Below are 22,549 nucleotides of genomic sequence, written 5' to 3' on the forward strand. Positions count from 1 at the left end.
GGAGGTGGGATAGGTGGAAGGAGGTCAAGGTGAGGGTGATAGGCCGGAGTGGGGTGGGGGCGGAGAGGTCAGGAGGAGGATTGCAGGTTAGGAGGGCGGTGCTGAGTTGAGGGAACCGACTGAGACCAGGTGGGGGGAGGGGAAATGAGGAAACTGGAGAAATCTGAATTCATACCTTGTGGTTGGAGGGTTCCCAGGCGGAAGATGAGGCGCTCCTCCTCCAGCCGTCGTGTAGTTGTGTTCTGCCGGTGGAGGAGTCCAAGGACCTGCATGTCCTCGGTGGAGTGGGAGGGGGAGTTAAAGTGTTGAGCCACGGGGTGATTGGGTTGGTTGGTTCGGGCGGCCCGGAGGTGTTCTCTGAAGCGTTCCGCAAGTAAGCGGCCTGTCTCACCAATATAGAGGAGGCCACATCGGGTGCAGCGGATGCAATAGATGATGTGTGTGGAGGTACAGGTGAACTTGTGGCGGATATGGAAGGATCCCTTGGGGCCTTGGAGGGAAGTGAGTGTGGAGGTGTGGGCGCAAGTTTTACATTTCCTGCGGTTGCAGGGGAAGGTGCCGGGGGTGGAGGTTGGGTTGGTGGGGGGTGTGGATCTGACGAGAGAGTCACGAAGGGAGTGGTCCTTGCGGAACGCTGATAGGGGAGGGGAGGGAAATATATCCTTGATGGTGGGGTCCGTTTGGAGGTGGCGGAAATGGCGGCGGATGATACGTTGTATGCGGAGGTTGGTGGGGTGGTAGGTGAGAACCAGTGGGGTTCTGTCTTGGTGGCGGTTGGAGGAGCGGGGCTCAAGGGCGGAGGAGCGGGAAGTGGAGGAGATGCGGTGGAGGGCATCGTCGATCACGTCTGGGGGGAATCTGCGGTCCTTGAAGAAGGAGGCCATCTGGGCTGTGCGGTGTTGGAATTGATCCTCCTGGGAGCAGATGCGGCGGAGACGAAGGAATTGGGAATATGGGATGGCGTTTTTACAGGGGGCAGGGTGGGAGGAGGTGTAGTCCAGGTAGCTGTGGGAGTCAGTCGGTTTATAATAGATGTCTGTGTTGAGTCGGTCGCCCGAGATAGAAATGGAAAGGTCTAGGAAGGGGAGGGAGGAGTCTGAGACAGTCCAGGTGAATTTCAGGTCGGGATGGAAGGTGTTAGTAAAGTTGATGAACTGTTCAACCTCCTCGTGGGAGCACGAGGCAGCGCCGATACAGTCATCGATGTAGCGGAGGAAAAGGTGGGGGGTGGTGCCAGTGTAGTTGCGGAAGATGGACTGTTCCACATATCCTACGAAGAGGCAGGCATAGCTGGGGCCCATGCGGGTGCCCATGGCAACTCCTTTAGTTTGGAGGAAGTGGGAGGATTGAAAAGAGAAGTTATTCAGGGTGAGGACCAGTTCAGTCAGTCGAAGGAGGGTGTCAGTGGAAGGGTACTGGTTGGTGCGGCGGGAAAGGAAGCAGCGGAGGGCTTTGAGTCCTTCGTGATGGGGGATGGAGGTGTACAGGGACTGGATGTCCATAGTGAAAATAAGGCGTTGGGGACCGGGGAAGCGAAAATCCTGGAGGAGGTGGAGGGCGTGGGTGGTGTCCCGAACGTAGGTGGAGAGTTCTTGGACTAAAGGGGAGAGGACCGTGTCGAGGTATTGGGAGATGAGTTCGGTGGGGCAGGAGCAGGCTGAGACAATGGGTCGGCCGGGGCAGGCAGGTTTGTGGATTTTGGGCAGGAGGTAGAAACGGGCGGTGCGGGGTTGTGTGACTATGAGGTTGGAGGCGGTGGATGGGAGATCCCCTGAGGTGATGAGGTCCTGGATGGTCTGGGAGATGATGTCCTTGGACTCCTCCACCGGCAGAACACAACTACACGACGGCTGGAGGAGGAGCGCCTCATCTTCCGCCTGGGAACCCTCCAACCACAAGGTATGAATTCAGATTTCTCCAGTTTCCTCATTTCCCCTCCCCCCACCTTGTCTCAGTCGGTTCCCTCAACTCAGCACCGCCCTCCTAACCTGCAATCCTCCTCCTGACCTCTCCGCCCCCACCCCACTCCGGCCTATCACCCTCACCTTGACCTCCTTCCACCTATCCCACCTCCATCGCCCCTCCCCCTAGTCCCTCCTCCCTACCTTTTATCTTAGCCTGCTTGGCTCTCTCTCTCTTATTCCTGATGAAGGGCTTATGCTCGAAACGTTGAATTCTCTATTCCTGAGATGCTGCCTGGCCTGCTGTGCTTTGACCAGCAACACATTTGCAGCAAGTAAATGCTAACACAAACACCACTTCCAAAGTCCTGCAAGAACACTAACCCATTAACATTCACTCCTGCTCAAGTGAGTGAAGCAAATAATTTTATTTTTCTCTTGGTTTTACAAAGTTGGAAACATTTATGTTGATTGGTTGATGCTGAAACCAAAAGCCTCATTTCAGCATTAGGCTCCATTTTACTTAAACAGTCACCAAAGGAATTTGATACGATAGTAACATTAGCACAAGTAAAGACAACAAAATAGATCATGTGTCAGCCTCCATGGTGTAACCATGGTACTTCAAACCTTGTGAAATTCAGAGGCATAGTGCGAACAGTCCATGACATTATATCACATGGAAGACAGGTCAGATTTCAGACATGTACAGCAACACAAACAATGGCAAAATAATTAACCACTCAAAAACAAAATATTTGATAGTGATAAATATGATTAAAACTATTAATTGCATTATAGAACTTAACCCTTTTGTACTATAGCACATTGAGAGGAGGTTGTGTTAGAAATTTTGTTCAGCAGTACAGCTAACTGCTGCTAACCTAACACACTGAGTTGGATAAGGAGAGGCACACACAGACAGAGACGGGATGGGGCGAACAATACATCTGACAGAGAGGGCGGTGAGAGACACACACACACACACTCAGCAGGGGAGGGGGGGGGGGAGGAGACACACACTCAGCAGGGGGGAAGACATTTGACACAATAAACGTTAATTTGTTTTCTTGTTTGCATTAACACTGTTGAGTGTTGACAAACAAAGTTGTCTTGAAGAATTGTTGATCAAAACAAAAACTAAACAGAACTCAAGTTTTCCAATGAACCTCAATATTACCCTTTTGCTTATTTTCACTTCACATTAAAAAGCAACCAATGCAAGGAAACTTTACAGTGAGGCATTTCATACTACTCAAGTTCAACTTTTAATATTACACATCAATTTTTTAAAACAGTTCAGTAAAATATTAAATGAGGCAAATTTATCCTAAGAATTGTCATTAATTTCCTACTTTGTATAGTATAAGCACAAGTTCAGTTTCCAATGTGAAGAACCCAAGGCCTATATAACATGGAAGCAACATGCCATAATATTTGAGGATTCCAATTTCCCCTGAACATTCCCTAATGGTAGAATTCTAAGTATGTCACCATGTCGTGACTTAACAAGGACAATAACCTGTTTACATATACAACTTCAAGAATGAATGGATGGACGTACAATCCAAATGTATAGGTAGTGATGCTTCAGCAGTTTTGTTCTGGTAGATGGTGGAATTAAGAGTCTAATGATCACCAGGAAGCCATTATTGATCATCTGAAAAACCCACCTGGTTCACTCACTGTTCCGTGAAGCAGACTGCGGTCCTTACCTGGTCTGACCTACATGTGACACTCGGCCCACAGCAGTGGAGTTGACTTAACTGCCCTCTGGGTAAATGGAGATAGACAGTAAATGTTGACTGAATCATAAATTCCAACATCCCATGACTAAATAAAAAAAGCCAAGAAAACAGATTTAAAAGGTGCCAATGCCAAGGAAAAAATAAAACTTCAAGGCGACTGTCAATTTAAAAATGTAATCAACTGCAAAACTTGATACAAATAAAAACGCACTGGCAACAAGAAAGAATCCAATTTCCTCCTATGAGATCATTAAATTTTCCCCAGACATATTACTCTGATACCTATCTTTCTTTCAAAGCTTTTGGGCAACAGATAATTTCCTTCATCAATGGAGTTTTTCATTGGAAGTTTGCCAGATTTTAAATGAAAATAAAGGCAGAAAAAGAAAGAAAAAGGAAATTCTACAACTCCTGCATTGACCAGAAGTTGTTGCCTTGAAACACATGTACAATACTCATATCTGCTTCAGTCAAATTTGATTAAAGAAAGTCGCTGACTACAGTGTTACAGGTTTTCATTTCAACATCAAGAATCTTGCTGCATTGTATTAAACCCTGAATGTGCCATTGCTCACCACTGATATATCATACCTTATTTAGCACCATTTAATAAAAATCTGAGAAGAGCTGAGCTAAGACTTTTCATCCAAATCTTGGTCAGTTTGAAACTTCTGTTTAGCATTAGTCTTAAATTTCAAACAGATTTCCTAAGCATAACTGTGGGTGACAACATGCAAATCTGAGTCATTAGTAAAGCCCATAGAGATTGGTATCTATATCCTTTTAACCACAAGAGACCTCTAATCTCTATCATTTTATACGAGCTTACAATAAATTTACACTCTTTGGTGGACATTTCAACGTCCGAGACTGGATTAACAGCAGGAATTTACAAGAAAGAAAGGAATTCTTACATTTCTAAGACAAGTTAGAAAAATCCATATTATTAAGAGGTTTGAAAATGTCCAGTTAAAAACTGTAACCGCTTGTTTGGGCAATTACTCAGTGACCAATGAAAGTCTCCTTTACTATTTGCTCAAGATGGATTTCAGTGCATTAAAGTACCATCCTAATCAAACAACAGAGGGCATGTCCATGACAACAGCTACACCTACCCTAATTTAGCTTTGAGCAATTTTTAAAACAAAAACCAATATTTATATTGGTTCAGTTCTGAAGAAGGGTCCCTGGACCTGTAACATTAAGTCTACTTTCTCTCCACAGATGCTGCCAGATTTGGAGTTTCTTCCCACAATTTCTGTTTCTCTTTTCAATTTTCAGCCATCTCCAGTTTTTTGTTTTAGGTTTCAAGGAAGGTGGTGACTGAAGGGTTGAATCTCAGTATTCCAGGCACCTGACAAGCTGCCAATAAAGGCAGAGGGGAGCTAGGCAGGTGGGGTCGGGGTGGCATGAATGAGAAGTTTTGTATTTGAATTTTTGGGAGATGGGAAGCCAACAATTAAGCTTATTCAAGCTCGAGATCAAGGTATAGGGCATTACAGGTTTGGAAGAGCTTCATGTGGAAGGTGACTAGTATTAAAACATATATTCTCTCCATCTGAAAAGGAAAAGAAAGATGTGCTGATGTGAGAAGAGATCTGTATTACATCAGGTCTTACTTCTTTCAAAGACTTTGATGATCTGACCATTCTCCCCTGCCCCAAAGAAAAATGAACAGATAAGCAAAAGCCACAGATCTGTAATAAATTCAGTGCTGAGAAATCAGGACGTGCCTATTTCCTCATTAAATAACCTGATCAAACTATTTCCTGTTAGTTAGTCTTCAACTGAGTTGCCACAAGGCCAAATTTATTTAATTTTTAATTATTTTCTTAGTAGACAGAATTAAATAGAGTTCAGTTGTAAGTTGCAGCTCACCCAAAACTTTCCCAAAATTAATTTCAATGTTCATTGTTTTAAAAAGTGGCCTCCATTCAAATTGAGTTGAACACATTGAAGAATTATCCTTCCCAAAACTAAAACAGACTCAACTACTTGAGAAACTCCCTTGGACTAGAAATTAGTAAAATCTATGATGGCCTTGTCTAAAGAAAATGATGACAGTCTTGCTTACTTTACCATTATAATTCTGTCCCACACAATAATTGGTTTGTTAACAACACTTAAATACATCATCAGAATGCATAAACAGACCAATACAGTAATAGACAGGGATAATTATGTGAAGTTTGTAAATGGACACTGCTAGAGATTGTCCAGTCACTACATTAGCTTTTACTATGACAATGCATAATAGTAACCTGTTATTTTTCACTCAAATATCTATTAACAAACATTTGGCTCCAGTGTACTTAATCTTCTACTCTTGATCAAGTAAGTAACATTGCAGTAGAAGGAACGTATGCTTACAATGAAATTATGAGAAGTTTTTATCACCGTGAAATTTTAAGCTTACAGCATTTTACAGGTCATTTGTAAGAATTATTATTGTAAGGCAGCATGAAGTAATACTAAAATAACCTCTCCCAATTTGTAGTTCGAGTGAAGTTCAATCAAGTTCGACAAACTACATTTTAAGGGAAATCAGCTCAGTGAGCTGAATGTCACTAGAAATATAGTTGAATTACTTCTGTGCAGGTAGATTGCCCTAGTACTATTGGATGTAAAAAAAAATTAATGACCCTGCAATTAAGCTGTGGGAATGAACCAGAGCTAGTCATTTGTGAATGCTGAACCAGTGGAAAAAGTGACCTTTTTTTGTGGTACAATTGTCAATGCACTGTATCAGGAAAGTTCAGTCAAACTGTATGCCTGTAATTCAGTCTTAGCTCCACGGTCAGAAGCTATCTAACCTAGGCAGAAGAATGGCACCTTTTCCTTTATTCATCAGTTCACGTTTCCAATGGATGGGCACATGATTGGATACTTCATAGTCTAAGTCAGATATCTGATATTCAGTCTTGCCTCTCTCTGAAGCAAAACATCTGATGTGTACTTAGTGGTCCAAACATTTCAGTTCCCCAGTGCCACTTATTTGTCATTACGCTGACTATCTCTTGCTGCAGACTGAAGTTCAAAACTGCAACCAACAGTAACAGTTTTTATAGAAAAATATCTTGGGGCCACTACGAATTTAAAGAAAAAAAACTACAAATGGGTTGCATAACAAACTTTTATCTTCTAAAGAAATTGGAAGCTTAAATTATAAAATGCTTTAAGTTTAATTTTCACCCAAGACGAATACTGTCCATATCCTTCATGTTACAACTAAAGCTTTCAACGGGAGAAATTCAAACCTATTACTCAACTGGAAAACAAATAGTCATTGATCAGTTGAACCAAATGGCCGCTGAAACTTGAACATAATTCTGTACAGGTTTCATGTTTGAATAACAGCAACACGAGGTGCAGCTGAGAATTGGTAATAATTTGCAATAATCTCTTCACAATTATAAGTGAAAGGACATAAATGCTACAAATGATTAGCAATAAACACAAAATATATTAAAATGTTATCTACACTTCCCCTTCCAGTTTGCCCTTATTTGACATGTTTTAGCCTTAAACAAAGATGCCCTGTAATGGTCAGCTTCAAAACTTGGTTGCAGGGACAAAGCAATGGCATGCACAAAGCTGAGAGGACAGACCATCAAAAAAGTGATGAGGCATGACATAAATCTTTGGTATGATAGGGAAAGTTAAGGTAATGTCCTAAAATGTCAAAATATCCAAGCAGATTAAGTCATTTCTACTAGCAACAAATATTTAAACAAAAATTCATAACCAGACTTCGCAATGCTATTTTCTGTATCTGTTAAAGCCTGATATCACAGGTTTCCAGGGATTTTTCAACTCTCAAAGCTAGATTTGAACACTTTCCTACATCTCAATCTGTAATGGCACATAAAGTTATGTATAAGATTCAGATATTAATATCACTGCCAATAAATATCTGTAAAAAGCACTTGCTATTTTTATGCTGCCAGAAGAATGAGTCATCTCATTGAAATTCCCTTCTGGAATTTAGCATATCTGTTTTCTAAATGATTCTGGTCACATAATACGAACAAACTTGCTATTAATTATGCACCAGGCAAAAATGTTTTTTTGTTTTTGACCAGTGGCACAAAGTTAATGAATTATTTCCCCTACATAAAAATAGGACAATTTCACCTCCACATAGATGTTGGTAAAAAAAAACAATCTTCCCCATTTCTTCCAACGCTTTCAATGGTTGTTAATTCTCATGATAAAAATTGAAGTGTCACTCCTTCAGGCTTGTATTTTACAATAGAAATGTATAGTACACAAGAATATTGTTATGTTTATTCACTGATTTGATTTGAATACAACTCTTGGTCAGATACTTACACTATTTCCTACAAGGGGAAAATATGCTGTGTCGATAAATATAATGCATTCAAATTACCATGCGTTCTTCCCTCAGCAATAAATATTTTAAAACTCTACAAGTATAACTTGAAAATGAAATCAAGAATGGACAAATTGCTACAACTGACTGCAATTCTGAACATCGTCACAGTAATTTGATATCAATGCCAACGAAACATGCCATAACTACAAAAATACAAACGTTTCCAAATAACGTACAAAACTTATTTATTTTACAAACTGACATACATGCTCAACGTGTTGAAATGCACAGCAAACTGACCACCATTTCTTACACTTTCACTTCCCCACATGAGGGCAACAAAATCCCAAAAGGTTGCTTTGCAGAAGTCAGTCACTCTGGAACAACATACAAACATAATGGGTCTAGAGTTACACAGCAAAATCAAATTGCCTTCAGCACTGAAGAAAGGATACACAGACAACAGCCCCTACAATCCTGTCAACTTTCATAAATGTGCATATTATTCCTGTTTTAGGGATTTAGATTTAAAAGAGGAAAAATGGATTTTTGACCATTGCATGAACGTTTTGTTTTCAAAGGTAAAAAAGTAACGTGGACTATAGCCAAAGTACGTCCATTTCTATGACTGCAGCATATGCCTGATTTAATCTCACCAAATGTTAATCCATTTACAAATATTTGTATGCCTGGGTTTATGACAGATAGAATAAATGTTTTAAGACAATTAATTTAAGTAGATATTAGATTTAAGTTCTGAACAGAAGGCTCAAAGGCTCAGTTTGTACGAACCTAGGGCTCATTTGGAAAACAGATTTTCTCTTAGCAGGACGACTGTTCAGTGTTTTGTTAAATTAGTTCAGGGGAACCAAACACCTTGGTAGTGGTTTCTGTTCAGATGTTTATGCCATTGGAATGGAGTAGGGTTCAAACAAGCAGACTCAAAAGGAGTCTTTTAAAGAAAATTATTTCAGCAGTCCAAAGGAAGAAAACCGTAAAGCATCAATTAAGTTTGTTTTAAGATTTGTGTTAACATTTTTCTTACTGCCACATATATATGTTGCTCTGCTTAGTGTGTAATGAAGTCATATTCTGTTGCTAAAGAACACTTGCAGCCTCGTATGAGAATATTTCAGTGACAAAAAAGGTAAAAGGTACATTTGCCATCGTCTCACCTTACCGTAGAGATACAACTGACTCATTATAGAGATGGTCACCTCACCACAAGCAACGGGGAGAAGTTGAGAAGAGTCTTTCATGATAGCCTCATCTCCAGTCACAATCAAACCCTCACTGTTGGCATTCCTTTGCACTATAATCCAGCTGTCCAGCCAACTGAACTCCTGGGGACTAACAACCATGCTTACCAACTGCAACAACCGTACGATCTACCAAACCAGGCTCGATTCTTGAATCTGACCTGAGCGGTATTACTATCAGCTAGGATAGTAGCTGAAAACTGAAGACTTCATGTCTAAAAAGTACATATTAACTTCTAAAATTACAACAGATATGGAAATTCAGTTCACAAGGACACAAGATTTGCTTTCATAAATGAAAACTAAGTTCTGAATTAATCAAGTCACCACATTCGTAAGACCATAAGACAGAGGAGTGGAAGTAAGGCCATTCGGCCCATCGAGTCCATTCCACCATTCAATCATGGCTGATGGGCATTTCAACTCCACTTACCCATATTCTCCCCATAGCCCTTAATTCCTTGTGACATCAAGAATTTATCAATCTCTGCCTTGAAGACATTTAGCATCCCCGCCTCCGCTGCACTCTGCGGCAATGAATTCCACAGGCCCACCACTCTCTGGCTGAAGAAATGTCTCCGCATTTCTGTTCTGAATTGACCCCCTCTAATTCTAAGGCTGTGTCCACGGGTCCTAGTCTCCTCGCCTAATGGAAAAAATTTCCTAGCGTCCACTCTTTCCAAGCCATGTATCATCTTGTACGTTTCTATTAAGTCTCCCCTTAATCTTCTAAACTCCAATGAATACAATCCCAGGATCCTCAGCCGTTCCTCGTATGTTAGACCAACCATTCCAGGGATCATCCGTGTGAATCTCCACTGGACATGTTCCAGTGCCAGTATGTCCTTCCTGAGGTGTGGGGACCAAAACTGGACACAGTACTCCAAATGGGGCCTAACCAGGGCTTTATGAAAAATGTTTCCTAGTTTTGGCACGAGAACAGTAAATCATTAAGTAAGGCAACGATTTCTTTGGCTTGCAATGTCAAAACTGCAAGTCACAAGTTAGTAATAGATCTTTTTAAGCAGAATTCCTTCCAAAGCTCAACCATAAACAGTTCCAGTGCCCAAAGATGCTATGACAAAGATTGTGCAACAACAGAAGTTTCCCCAGCCTCAACTTTACAGTTCACCATTCAACACTTGGGTGTTTTTCTGAAGTGAGACAGATTCTAAACACTTAGTTAACTGCAATGCAGTTTCTTGAAAAAACGACTAGCTTGATCATTTTCATGGAACACTAATAGCCTGCTCCTAAATGACAGTGAGAAGATTGCTATAGCTGATGTGCAGCACAGAGATCATGCTTTCCAGTCATTAGAAAGAATTATACAACTTAGATTTAAAATGCATTTGGTGATCTGATTCATCAATCTGGCCATTAGCACTTTTGCATCAACAGAGTTGAAGCAAAACTGCAGCCTTAGAAAATGTCAATAATCAATATCTGTGGGCTACATTTAGTCATGTAAATTCAATTTAAATGGTTTGCAATATCGCCAATGTCGGATGATGCAATCACATATTCCATTCTTAAGTAGAGAGTAATGTTACTCAGTACTATGCAGAATGAAAAGCGTGGAACCTCAGAACTTCAGCCCAACAGATTGAGCTTCTCCTTTGCTGCCATCCTAAATCAATTCCACAGATATTTCCTTTCTCCATTTTTTGTAATTTCCTCTAGTGCATAGAGCCATGGGTGGGTGGAACTTCAGGAACCTGCACAAAGTTTAAGTACATATCCAAATGCTTGTTGCTTCATTTGATCAATGTAAGCTAACACACTAAACATAATTTAGAAGCTTAACTTTAAATGAAAGAATCAAAACACTGAGGTTCAAGGGCTGTTGGAATCCCTACTGCAGATGAATTCAGAGATTTTGGGATTGTGCTGCTTCTGAAAAGCATATAACCACTCAAAGTGCAAAGCAATTTCAACGTTACTTATATTTGAAAATGATCAAATTACTTTTGACAATTTTAATTTAGACATTATTTTCTTAACAGTATTTCCTTGCAGCAGTATGACTGTTTCAATCTCTGACTTCTTTAAAACCTAAAAATCAACATTTCCATTGTTACACCTTTCACAACTATTCAAACAATGTTACAGAGAATAAAGTATTTTTGAAGTGTTTTGCATACATCATGTTCTGACAGCCAATATAGGGACTAGACATGGGTTTTTATGATGATGATCGTGGAGTAAAAGATCACTAGAACATCAGAATTTACTCCCTGATCTTTTATTAATTAGTGCTATCGAAATGTTAATGCCGACCTGAATAGTCAGACGGCTTTCATTTGCACGATGGCACATCTAACAATGTGCCCTTTACAAAGCATGCAGTGTCAACCACGAATTTTAAGCGCTTCAGTCCTGGTCTGGGGAATCACCAGTCGGCCCAACAAGCCTGCCCCATCCCAACATAACATGTGCCATTAAACCCATCTTACCCCTCCCCCTCATGTCACATTTACCCACAAAAGACAAAGGGAAACATTTAGGAACTAGTTCTTTAAATCAGCGATCCAACCAACATTTCTTAATGCATAACTGAGGTTTAAATATTTCAATATAATTGATGAGTTAACAGTGCATGTGAACTAATCAAAATCTGATGAAATCTGTATATGTTTGTCAAGTGTCACAAAACTTTAATCATTAATGTTCCATTCACTACCTTAAAACAAAACATTTGAACCTTGTACTGAAATATAAACTATCATAGCAGAGTACAGCTATTCCTCAGTTAAAAAAGTGAGCTTTCCACCATATACAAAATGTCTATTTTGAAAAGCACTTATGTCTAACGTAAAAAGTGGGCAATTAAGTGAATTTGGTCAATAGCTAAAGAAACACAAAAAAGTATTGTATTAGAATTATCAAACAAGGATTAAACCACAGGTCTATTGGAATATGACCAAAGGTTTTACAACTAAATGGAAGTGAATGACCATTTTCATAAACAAACAACTATGTCAAAACAAAATGAAATGCCTTGAGAAATTTACAATTACAGCAAATCATCACGACATCAATACTTGCTTATCTTCCATTTACATATGCCAAGTATTAACAAATCTAAAGTATTTTCTTGCACCATTAAGTAAGCAATAAGGTGAGAGCAAAGTCAGAAGCTTGAACACGTATGTCGCTTGGCGATCAGGTTATCAAACGCCAGAGTGTCAGCAAAACTATCAGCTGATGGACCAAAACACAGTTGGACCCTCAACTGTCAGTTGTCAATTTGATGAAAATTAAATGTTAGATTTGGAGAAGAAATGGAAAGGAGATGGCAATGAGAAAAAAAAACTTTCAACATTTCCTACAACACAGAATTTACATTTTCCGTGAGGAAATTAAATGCTAGGGTTAGAAGAATGAAGGTGGTGCCGATTCTTGGGGGTTCCTGGCAACAGCAGCAACTCGCCCGACAGCCCAGCTTCCAGACGGAAACGAACTATTCCGAGCGTCGGGCCGAAGTGAGGAAGGGAAAGATCGGTTTGTCCCGTTCCTGTCATTGCTAGGCCTCGGGTGCATTCATTTGCAGTTACTTTTATCGTGTTTCTTTAACACTCCTCATTCACGTCTGCGAGGGATGTGACGGCGACCGCAAAAGAGCTCCAACTCACCTCATCTTCCTTGTGGTTCCGGATGCCACGTACCAGGTCCTGCAAATTCTTGTCAAACATTCGGTCAATGCTGCCTTTCACAATTTTCAGAGCCATGTTCCTTCGGGTCGGCTTTCTCCGGGAACCTCTTCAGCGCTGCACAAACCAGTCCCTCCTTCAGCAACAACCAATGCCGCGAAACATGCCAGTTTTTCTCTCTTACATCTGTACTTAACCGTGGAAAGGAGAGGTAAGGTGCCAACCAGCCATTGATAACTATGAGATATCTTGCCTCCGCACTCTTTTTTTTCTCCCCCCCCCCTAACAGGTTACAGATAGCGACAGAAAATGGCGGCCGCTGGGCTGGAGTCAGGTGACCAAGTGCGTGTCGGGGGGGGAGGTGGGGAGAAAAGGGGGCGCGGCGGGGACGGGTGGTGGAGCCTGGAATGCTGCGGGCGGGACGAGTAGAGGGCGGGGCCTGTGGTGGAGTTCACGGGATGGATTCTGAGAGTCCTGTGACGGACAGGTCCAGGCGCGAGCAGGGGGCGAGGCCTTTGGCAGAAGAGGGCGGGACATGTCGTGAGTGTGGTCTGCCCTGCAGGAGGCGGAAATTGGGACGGGAGAGGGCGGGGCTTAGGTCAGGACGGGACTCTGATAGACAGGGCGGGGCCTTGCAGTGGGCGAGGACTGTGTTGAAAGGGGTGGGCTGCGTTATGACGTAACCAGAGAAGGACGGTGTGGGTGGTGCCTGCGGCTGGCGACAGGAGGGAACAAGGCTTTGATTGAAGGGGCGGGGCTTGATGAGGCGGGGCGTAAACGGGCAGGAGGGGGCGGGGTTAAGGCAGGAATGGGGCGGGACTGGGACAGGGCGTGTCCTAGAGTTGGGGGTAATTAGAGAGCATTGACAGGATTGTAAAATGTTATTCAATACCATAACCCCATTACTATTATTGATACATATCTCTTCCCCACATCTGATAAGGAAGTTTAAAATCTCACCATTGTTTTCTGGTTTCCTGTGTTAGCCTGATCTTGTAGTTGGACCATACAAATTAAACTGGGTCAGTTGAATATGAAGATACGAATTAGGAGCAGAAGTAGGCCACTCGAGCCGAGTATGCTTTTCAATTAAATCATAGATGATCTGATTATTCCACATTTCCATCTGACCTGTCAATCTTTTATCCATTTGCTTATCAACTATCTATCTGCCTCAGTCCCAAAACATTGAAGACTCTGATTTACAGATCTTAAGGTCTTTTCCTTTTGAGCCCAGTTTATATAGAAACATGAAAAATGACCCTTCAAGCTTGCTCTGCCATGCAATATGATCGTGCTGTTCTTGTTTTCTCCCCGTATCCTTTGATCCCTTTGGTCGCAAAAGCTATATCTTTCCCTTTCTTAAAAGTGTTCCGTGTTTGGTTTTAACATGATTTGGAGATGCCGGTGTTGGACTGGTGTGTACAAAGTTAAAAATCACACAACACCAGGTTATAGTCCAACAGGTTTAATTGGAAGCACAACAGCTTTTGGAGCGGCGCTCCGAAATCTAGTGTGTTTCCAATTAAACCTGTTGGGCTATAACCTGGTGGTGTGTGATTTTAAACTTTGGTTTTAACAGTTTCCTGTAACAGCGAATTCCACAAACTCATTACTCTCTGGGTGAAGAAATGTCTTCTGATCTCAATCCTAAAAGGCCTACCCATTATTCTGCGACTGAGACAGTTCTGAACTGGTTATTGAGAATATCCTTCCTGCTCCCTAATTATGTTAAAATGTTCTGGGTTTCTATGAGATCCCCCTCATTCTTCTAAACTGTTGTGAACATTGTCCTAACAGATCCAATCTCTCACTGTATGTCTGTCCCTCTGTCCCAGGAATCAGTCTGGTTCTTTGCTCAATAATCACAACATCCTTCCTCGGATAAGGAGACCTTCCTGACCTACACACAATGTTCCAGGTACAGTCTTGCAAATACCTTACCTTATATAGTTGCAGCAAGACATCCCTGCCCCTATTTTCGAACTCTCTCGCTATTTTGTGCTGGCAATGATGATGGAAAAATGCCACTGATATTCCTCTAAAACTGTGGGCGGCATGGTAGCACAGTGGTCAGCACTGCTGCCTCACAGCACCAGAGACCCGGGTTCAGTTCCCACCTCAGGCGACTGACTGTGTGGAGTTTGCACGTTCTCCCCATGTCTGCGTTGGTTTCCTCTGGGTGCTCTGGTTTCCTCCCACAGTCCAAAGATGTGCGGGTTAGGTGAATTGGCCATGCTAAAATTGCCTGTAGTGTTAGGTAAGGGGTAAATGTAGGGGTATGGGTAGTTTGCGCTTCGGCGGGTCGGTGTGGACTTGTTGGCCTGAAGGGCCTGTTTCCACACTGTAAGTAATCTAATCTAAAAGTAATCTCTTGCAATTGTGCACATATGGAGACAAATGGAGGAGTTGCTGTTAGTGATTCTAAGCGTTTCATTAGGGTGTCTTGTCGAACTTCCTCAAACTGTAATTAGTTTGAAATAACTGAACAAACAAAGAATTTTTATGCTGTAATATTGCTCTTAACCGCCACCCTAACCCAAAGTTACCATGGTGAGGTGTGACTGGGTTTTTAATGTTGTAACACTGCTGAATAATCTCTTTGGCTGAGGAAAACTAATTCCATATTTCTCGAGAAAAAAAAAATTCCAGTCCATTTGAAATTCTATGTTTTAATACATATTCCAGTTTTAAAATGTGATTTAAACTTCAAATGTGTGTGATCTGAATATCTATTTCACTCCATGTAAATCTATAAAAGGTGAAGGATGATCAGTGCATTTTATTTCCTGGTTTGCAGTCTAAGACTGTTTTAGTGTGATTGGTTGGCTAACTTCATTTTGCTAAACAATGAGAGATGACTTTGACAAGGAGTCAAATTGAAACTTATGTCAGTAATGGTGAAATCTTTGATATAGAAATTGTTCAGTCTATGTGGATGTTTTGCTTTGAGCTTAGTGACAAATGTCAACACTTGGCACTGTGAGACAATAGCTCTAAAGATCTGGCTCATCATGATAAATTTAGTGTTGCACACTCGGAAAGAAATTCTCCAGTGCCTAAGTACCTACGCTAATTTGCTGTCATTGAAGGAAATACATCCATTCAAATATTTGCCGATTGTAAATGCAGATGGAAACCACTCATCAAATGTGCGGGCTTGAGTTAATAGAGCGATGGGCTTCTTGGCCCCTGATTGGAGAGCTGACAGCAGCCCTATAGTCATACAGGAGGCTGGAAGAACACAGCAAACCAGACAGCATCAGGAGGTGGAGAAGTCAACGATTTCAGGGGTAACCCTTCTTCAACTCTGTATCATAGGCACTTGACAGATCAGTGGAAAGCCTTCTGCCAAGATCAAGGAAGTTGCACCCACTGAGAGCTGCCAGCCAGACAGAGGCTAGCAGTCTTTCTACATTGAGCAATGCCACTGGGGAACGTATGGCTGCTGCCAATATGCCACTACATAAGATACAGCATTGCTGATGGATCCAGGCACAGGTGAAGGATGGTGGGAGGCAGTTTATGGAGTGTGGGGTTTCAGCAGGAAAAGTAGGAAAGTTACTGTTAGCCGGCCACCCCTTCTCCATGTGGATGCCTTAACCACGCTATAAATACCTTTGAAGAATGGATTCCTTCACTATCTTGGAGGTGGCAAATAACCGCTTTAGGGTTCCATGTATGCTGTACCTCCTGTCACCATTGAGATAAGGCAAGCAGTGGCAGGATATGATCCTAAAGTGTGTATTGTTGTGAAGACACTTTATATTTCTCAATGGGAAGTAAAAAGATGTACTCCATGTTCAATGCGGGTATCTGGATTAGTTACTTGCAAGAAAAGGTATCTGAAAGGCCATTGAAAGTTTTATTGACAAGGTGTATTTTGGAATCTCGAGTCTTGTGAAAACTATTTGTATTGTGCTAGACCACTTCTGTTTGAACTGTGAGGAGCGTGGAGTGTTCTTTTGGTATCTGGATTTACTCAGCCACAAAAAGCCTGTGAGGGAGACTGTCCTGTTTCTGAAAAAAAAAATGTTTGTCATAAGATTAGGATGAAACCTAATTGTTCTCCTGGAAGGGCAACTGGAAGAACTTCATAATGCTGTAATTTCTGAGCAAGCTGTGTCTGTCAGGACACCAGAGATAACTGTGCATTAGTGACTTGACCACACATGCAAGGAATCCAGATCAGCCTATTAAAAAGAAAAGCACCTTTTGGCCAGTGAATCTCTACAACGAGAAATTCAATTTATCCCCTTTCCCCATCGTGTTTGTGGGTATGTTTGTTTTGGATTATATAATGGGGAAAATGTCTATCTTTTCACATTACAAATGGTTTGTACTAACTGTTTCTGTGTCTTAATTGAACTGATTTTGTTCCATAATACATCAATAATTTTGTTTCAGTTCAAGATACTTGGTTGATGAATCTTTTCATTCCAGGACTACAGTAATATAAAAAAAGTATACAATTGATTGTTGTGTCAGGACTTTGCTACAATTTGCAGGTTATATATGGTAACACATGAAGTAGTGTGAATAGAGGTATAGTGCATTCCTGTAATCTCGTTCACAACAGTAATAATTGTCCCTTTAACAGTGTCTGTTCGTGACAGGGTGGGAAGATTATCCACAGGCCTTTCTCTCATGGAATTATTCGGGCTGGAGGGAAGAAATCTTATCCACAACTCACCATAGTGGATTCCACCCATGGTTTCTTGATCCTGCAATCAATCATCTTAAATAATGGGTTCGTTAAGACATGCAACTAAGTTCAAGCTGAGTATCTAGATTGAGGTCAACAAGCCATTACTTGAATTTTCAAAAATTTGTGTAATTATGGAACAGAATCTTCTAAAGCCCTTATCCTAGCTTTGGACCTCAAATAGCATAAGATGTATATCTGAGGCAGATTTTCAAAATCCTTTAAACCCTATCAAGGCAGATGAAGGAAAGTCTGTGTTTATGTATGAATGTTAAACTGAATAAATTACAAATTCTTTAATCATGTGAAAATTATTGGGTGACTTTGTACTATCGCTTGATCGTTAAGAAAGCTGCTTCATTGTTTATATCTTCAGTTCTAAAATGTGACAGAGTTGTTATTATCTGCCACCTTAAAACAAAGAATTCATGTCATTTTTCTATTTCTGTACAATTCCTGCACAATACTGCAAGATACACGATGTAAAGTGACGATCTAGCTTGTGGCAATGATGTTCAGTGTTGATGATGGATTCTCCGTCACTTTGATGGATATGTGCTTAGTAAGGAATCTGATTTTTCTCTGGCCAGGTTAATATGTACGAGCTGAAAATGTGTTGCTGGAAAAGCGCAGTAGGTCAGGCAGCATCCAAGGAGCAGGAGAATCGACTTTTCGGGCATGAGCCCTTCTTCAGGAATGAGGAGAGTGTGCCAAGCAGGCTAAGATAAAAGGTAGGGAGGAGGGACTTGGGGGAGGGGTGTTGGAAATGCGATAGGTGGAAGGAAGTTAAGGTGAGAGTGATAGGCCGGAGTGGGGGTGGGGGCAGAGAGGTCAGGAAGAAGATTGCAGGTTAGGAAGGTGGTGCTGAGTTCGAGGGTTGGGATTGAGACAAGGTGGGGGGGAGGGGAAATGAGGAAACTGGAGAAATCTGAGTTCATCCCTTGTGGTTGGAGGGTTCCTAGGCGGAAGATGAGGCGCTCTTCCTCCAGCCGTCATGTTGCTATGGTCTGGCGATGGAGGAGTCCAAGAACCTCCATGTCCTTGGTGGAGTGGGAGGGGGAGTCGAAGTGTTGAGCCAAGGGTGGTTGGTTTGGTTGGTTGGTCCGGGTGTCCCAGAGGTGTTCTCTGAAACATTCCGCAAGTAGGCGGCCTGCCTCGCCAATATAGAGGAGGCCACATCGGGTGCAGCGGATGCAGTAAATGATGTGCGTGGAGGTGCAGGTGAATTTGTGGCGGATTTGGAAGGATCCCTTGGGGCCTTGGAGGGAAGTAAGGGGGGAGGTGTGGGCGCAAGTTTTGCATTTCTTGTGGTTGCAGGGGAAGGTGCCGGAAGTGGAGGTTGGGTTGGTGGGGGGGTGTGGACCTGACGAGGGAGTCACAGAGGGAGTGGTCTTTTCGGAACGCTGATAGGGGAGGGAAAGGAAATATAACCCTGGTGGTGGGATCCGTTTGGAGGTGGCGGAAATGACGATGGATGATATGATGTATATGGAGGTTGATGGGGTGGTAGGTGAGGACCAGTGGGGTTCTGTCCTGGTGGCGATTGGTGGGGCGGGGCTCAAGGCGGAGGAGCAGGAAGTGGAGGAGATGCAGTGGAGAGCATCGTCAATCACGTCTGGGGGGAGATTGCGGTCTTTGAAGAAGGAGGCCATCTGGGTCGTTCAGAATTGGAACTGGTCCTCCTGGGAGCAGATGCGGCAGAGACAAAGGAATTGGGAATATGGCATGGCATTTTTACAGGGGGCAGGGTGGGAGGAGGTGTAGTCTAGGTAGCTGTGGGAGTCGGTCGGTTTATAGTAAATGTCCGTGTTGATTCAGTCGCCCGAGATAGAAATGGAGAGGTCTAGGAAGGGGAGGGAGGAGTCTGAGATGGTCCAGGTAAATTTGAGGTCGGGGTAGAAGGTGTTGGTAAAGTGGATGAACTGTTCAACCTCCTCATGGGAGCACGAGGCAGCGCCAATACAGTCATCGATGTAGCGGAGAAAAAGGTAGGGGGTGGTGCCAGTGCCCGGACCAACCAATCCAACCTCCCTGTGGCTCAACACTTCAACTCCCCCCCCCACTCCACCAAGGACATGCAGGTCCTTGGACTCCTCCATCGCCAGACCATAGCAACACGACAGCTGGAGGAAGAGCACCTCATCTTCCGCCTAGGAACCTTCCAACCACAAGGGATGAACTCAGATTTCTCCAGTTTCCTCATTTCCCCTCCCCTCACCTTGTCTCAATGCCAACTCTCGAACTCAGCACTGCCTTCCTAACCTGCAATCTTCTTCCTGACCTCTCTGCCCCCACCCCCACTCTGACCCTAACCTTCTTCCACCTATCGCATTTCCAACACCCCTCCCCCAAGTCCCTCCTCCCTACCTTTTATCTTAGCCTGCTTGGCACACTCTCCTCATTCCTGAAGAAGGGCTCATGCCCGAAAAGTCAATTCTCCTGCTCCTTGGATGCTGCCTGACCTGCTGCACTTTTCCAGCAACACATTTTCAGCTCTGATCTCCAGCATCTGCAGTCCTCACTTTCTCCTAGGTTAATATGTATCTCATATATAATGCTAAAGCAATTTCAATTTGCAGGTCAGGTTACATATCAAATCATTGTGGGTAAACTTATTGGGTTTCTGATGCATTTGCTTATCCTGTTTGGACTTGATCCTGTTCTCCTCAAATGTTGAAACTGCTTGATGTCAGAGACTTCTCTGAATACCCTGGATCACACCTGGGCTGTGGTTTGGTTGTAGGCAACATGGAAGTTGCCCAGAGTAAATGGTAAATGGAATATGCCAGGTACCTGAACTAGTTTCAATGTTGAGTTTTCCTAGTGTCCAGCTTCGTTGGCGAGTTTGGTAAGATAGGGCCTAAATATTAAGGAGGCATGTTGGGCCAACAAACAGAATTTTAACCAGAATAATCCCCCTTAACTTGATCACAAAAGTGTCTGAGATGACTCAATTTTTGTAGATGATAGGTAAAAACAATAACTGCAGATGCTGGAAACCAGATTCTGGATTAGTGGTGCTGGAAGAGCACAGCAGTTCAGGCAGCATCCGAGGAGCAGTAACTGCTGTGCTCTTCCAGCACGACTAATCCAGAATTTCGTAGATGATGACCTGGTACATGAGCCTCCAGCTGAAAATTTTGATTGCTAAAAATGATTTGAATGAATTCCAAGAATATTCTCATGTAAAGTTTTAAATAAACATTATTTCCTCAGTTTCAAGACCACACACACATTGTACTCAGCCCCTCTCTCCACACTGTACATCCTGGTCTGCAATTTGAGCCTTGGTCCCTCTGGCACTGACACTTGGGATCTGCTGTCAGTCCCACTGCCCAATTAACTGTTGTGTCTGCCTCAGTGGATACTCAAATTGCCTGTTGTTTGAACATTAGGGAATGGCTCACTGATGAATAAGTAACTGCCAACTGCAGACTCCCTCCCTTCTGTCCTGTGAAACTCACCTTGCAGCTCCAGATAAACATAAAAGAAGGATGGAGTTGCTTCTGCCATTGAGATGTCTCAGTGGGCTCCTTACCTGATTCTGCCACACATCTTACCACAGACCATGTTGCTCAGGCCCCTGTAAAATTTTGCCCTCTCTCTCTCCCATGGAGGCATCTCCAGCTCCTCTGATCGTACTTTCCCTCTCTTGTTGTTGCTGCTCCTCACTATTCAGTATCTATAATTGTAAGACCAGTACAGGAGACAGAAGGGAGGGAGTCTTCAATTGGCACAGCTGCTTGAATTACTCTGGGCTATTCCTTGATGCTGAATCCACAGGTGATTTGAGTGTCCACTGAGGCTGTACACAAGTGTCAACTGGGCAATGGGGGTGCCAGCAGAGCCCAAGTTATCAGTGCCAGTGCGACCAAGACTCAAGTGTTGGACAAGGATGTACAGTGCGGGGAGAGGGGCTGATTATAGTGTGTGTGTCTGGTCTTGAAACTGAAGGAATAATACTTACTTAAAACTTTACATGAGAAAATGCTTGAATTTCATTCAAATCCCTTTAGTTATCAAATTTTGAGGTGGAAATTCATGTCTTTGGTCATCTACTAAAGTTGAATAAGTTCAGATTCTTCCCTAATTCCAAAATCTGACTCAATCTCTTGGAATTGTACATTTAAATGGATCATTAAAACTGCCTGACAACAATAGAATTCAGATTATAATGAATGCTGTCAAGATCTTGGCTCAGTTTTAACATGGTTATGAAGAATCACGGTTAACATTTCTTTGGTTTATCCAAGCTATGTTTCATTAAAGAGCAGATGATTGTGTGAGGGGGCGTATGAGCTTCAAACATTCACTGAAATGTGAAGTATTTGTGAATCAAAACATTCGTAATCTGATAGTTGTAACTTGGAGTTGCAGAACTAAATTGTATCTTTTTGTCTTGTTGCACAGCTGGAGCTTTGGAAGTCAGTATTCTGACAGTATGAGGGGGAAAGAAACCTCAAATTAGCTAAACAAAACCAAAAAAAGCTGGAGAGTTGCTAATTGTTTCAAATTATTTTTTAGAGACTGCAGATGTAAGACTCATTCCCAATAAGTTATCTTGCACCAATTAAATCAAATTTAAACTCTAGAAATGTAGGATATCTCTTTTTACAATAAATTGACAAAAACAATTATAAATTACAAGTTGGAAAAGTTGGTAACATAATCCTTGATATTTGTACTGTTGCCAATCGCAGGAAGAAAATTCTGCATGAAATTCAACACAAATACAGAAGTTAATGTTATGACTCGATAGCATCAACTAACAATGTAGAGATTAAGAGCGGAAAATGAGCTCTGAATGAAGAATAAACTTTAAAAATCAAAAAAGTAGCCCTCAAGGTAGTCTTACATAGAGACTTTGGAAAAAAAATTCTTTGATCCCTGATCCAAGCACAAATGAATTCTCAGCGAATACTTAACATGTGCATCCAACTTATCCCA

At 42.2% G+C, this 22,549-nt stretch overlaps 1 protein-coding gene and 1 long non-coding RNA gene across 2 annotated transcripts in view; one reads left to right on the forward strand and one right to left on the reverse strand.

The window, feature by feature from the left end:
- Positions 1–13,211, reverse strand: part of ap3d1 (adaptor related protein complex 3 subunit delta 1) — a 93,356-nt gene extending 80,145 nt beyond the window's left edge. The window contains exon 1 of the mRNA XM_060846581.1: positions 12,880–13,211. Coding sequence (XP_060702564.1) covers positions 12,880–12,975 — 96 coding nt within the window. The 5' untranslated portion in view covers positions 12,976–13,211. The remainder of the gene's footprint in view (positions 1–12,879) is intronic.
- On the forward strand, positions 12,735–17,874 carry LOC132829214 (uncharacterized). The gene is made up of 3 exons (XR_009646222.1): positions 12,735–13,108; positions 14,736–14,818; positions 17,498–17,874. It is a non-coding gene; the product is annotated as an uncharacterized LOC132829214 (long non-coding RNA).
- Positions 17,875–22,549: the final 4,675 nt, after the last annotated feature.

This window comes from Hemiscyllium ocellatum, chromosome 28, assembly GCF_020745735.1.
Source record: "Hemiscyllium ocellatum isolate sHemOce1 chromosome 28, sHemOce1.pat.X.cur, whole genome shotgun sequence".
Lineage (NCBI taxonomy): Eukaryota > Metazoa > Chordata > Chondrichthyes > Orectolobiformes > Hemiscylliidae > Hemiscyllium > Hemiscyllium ocellatum.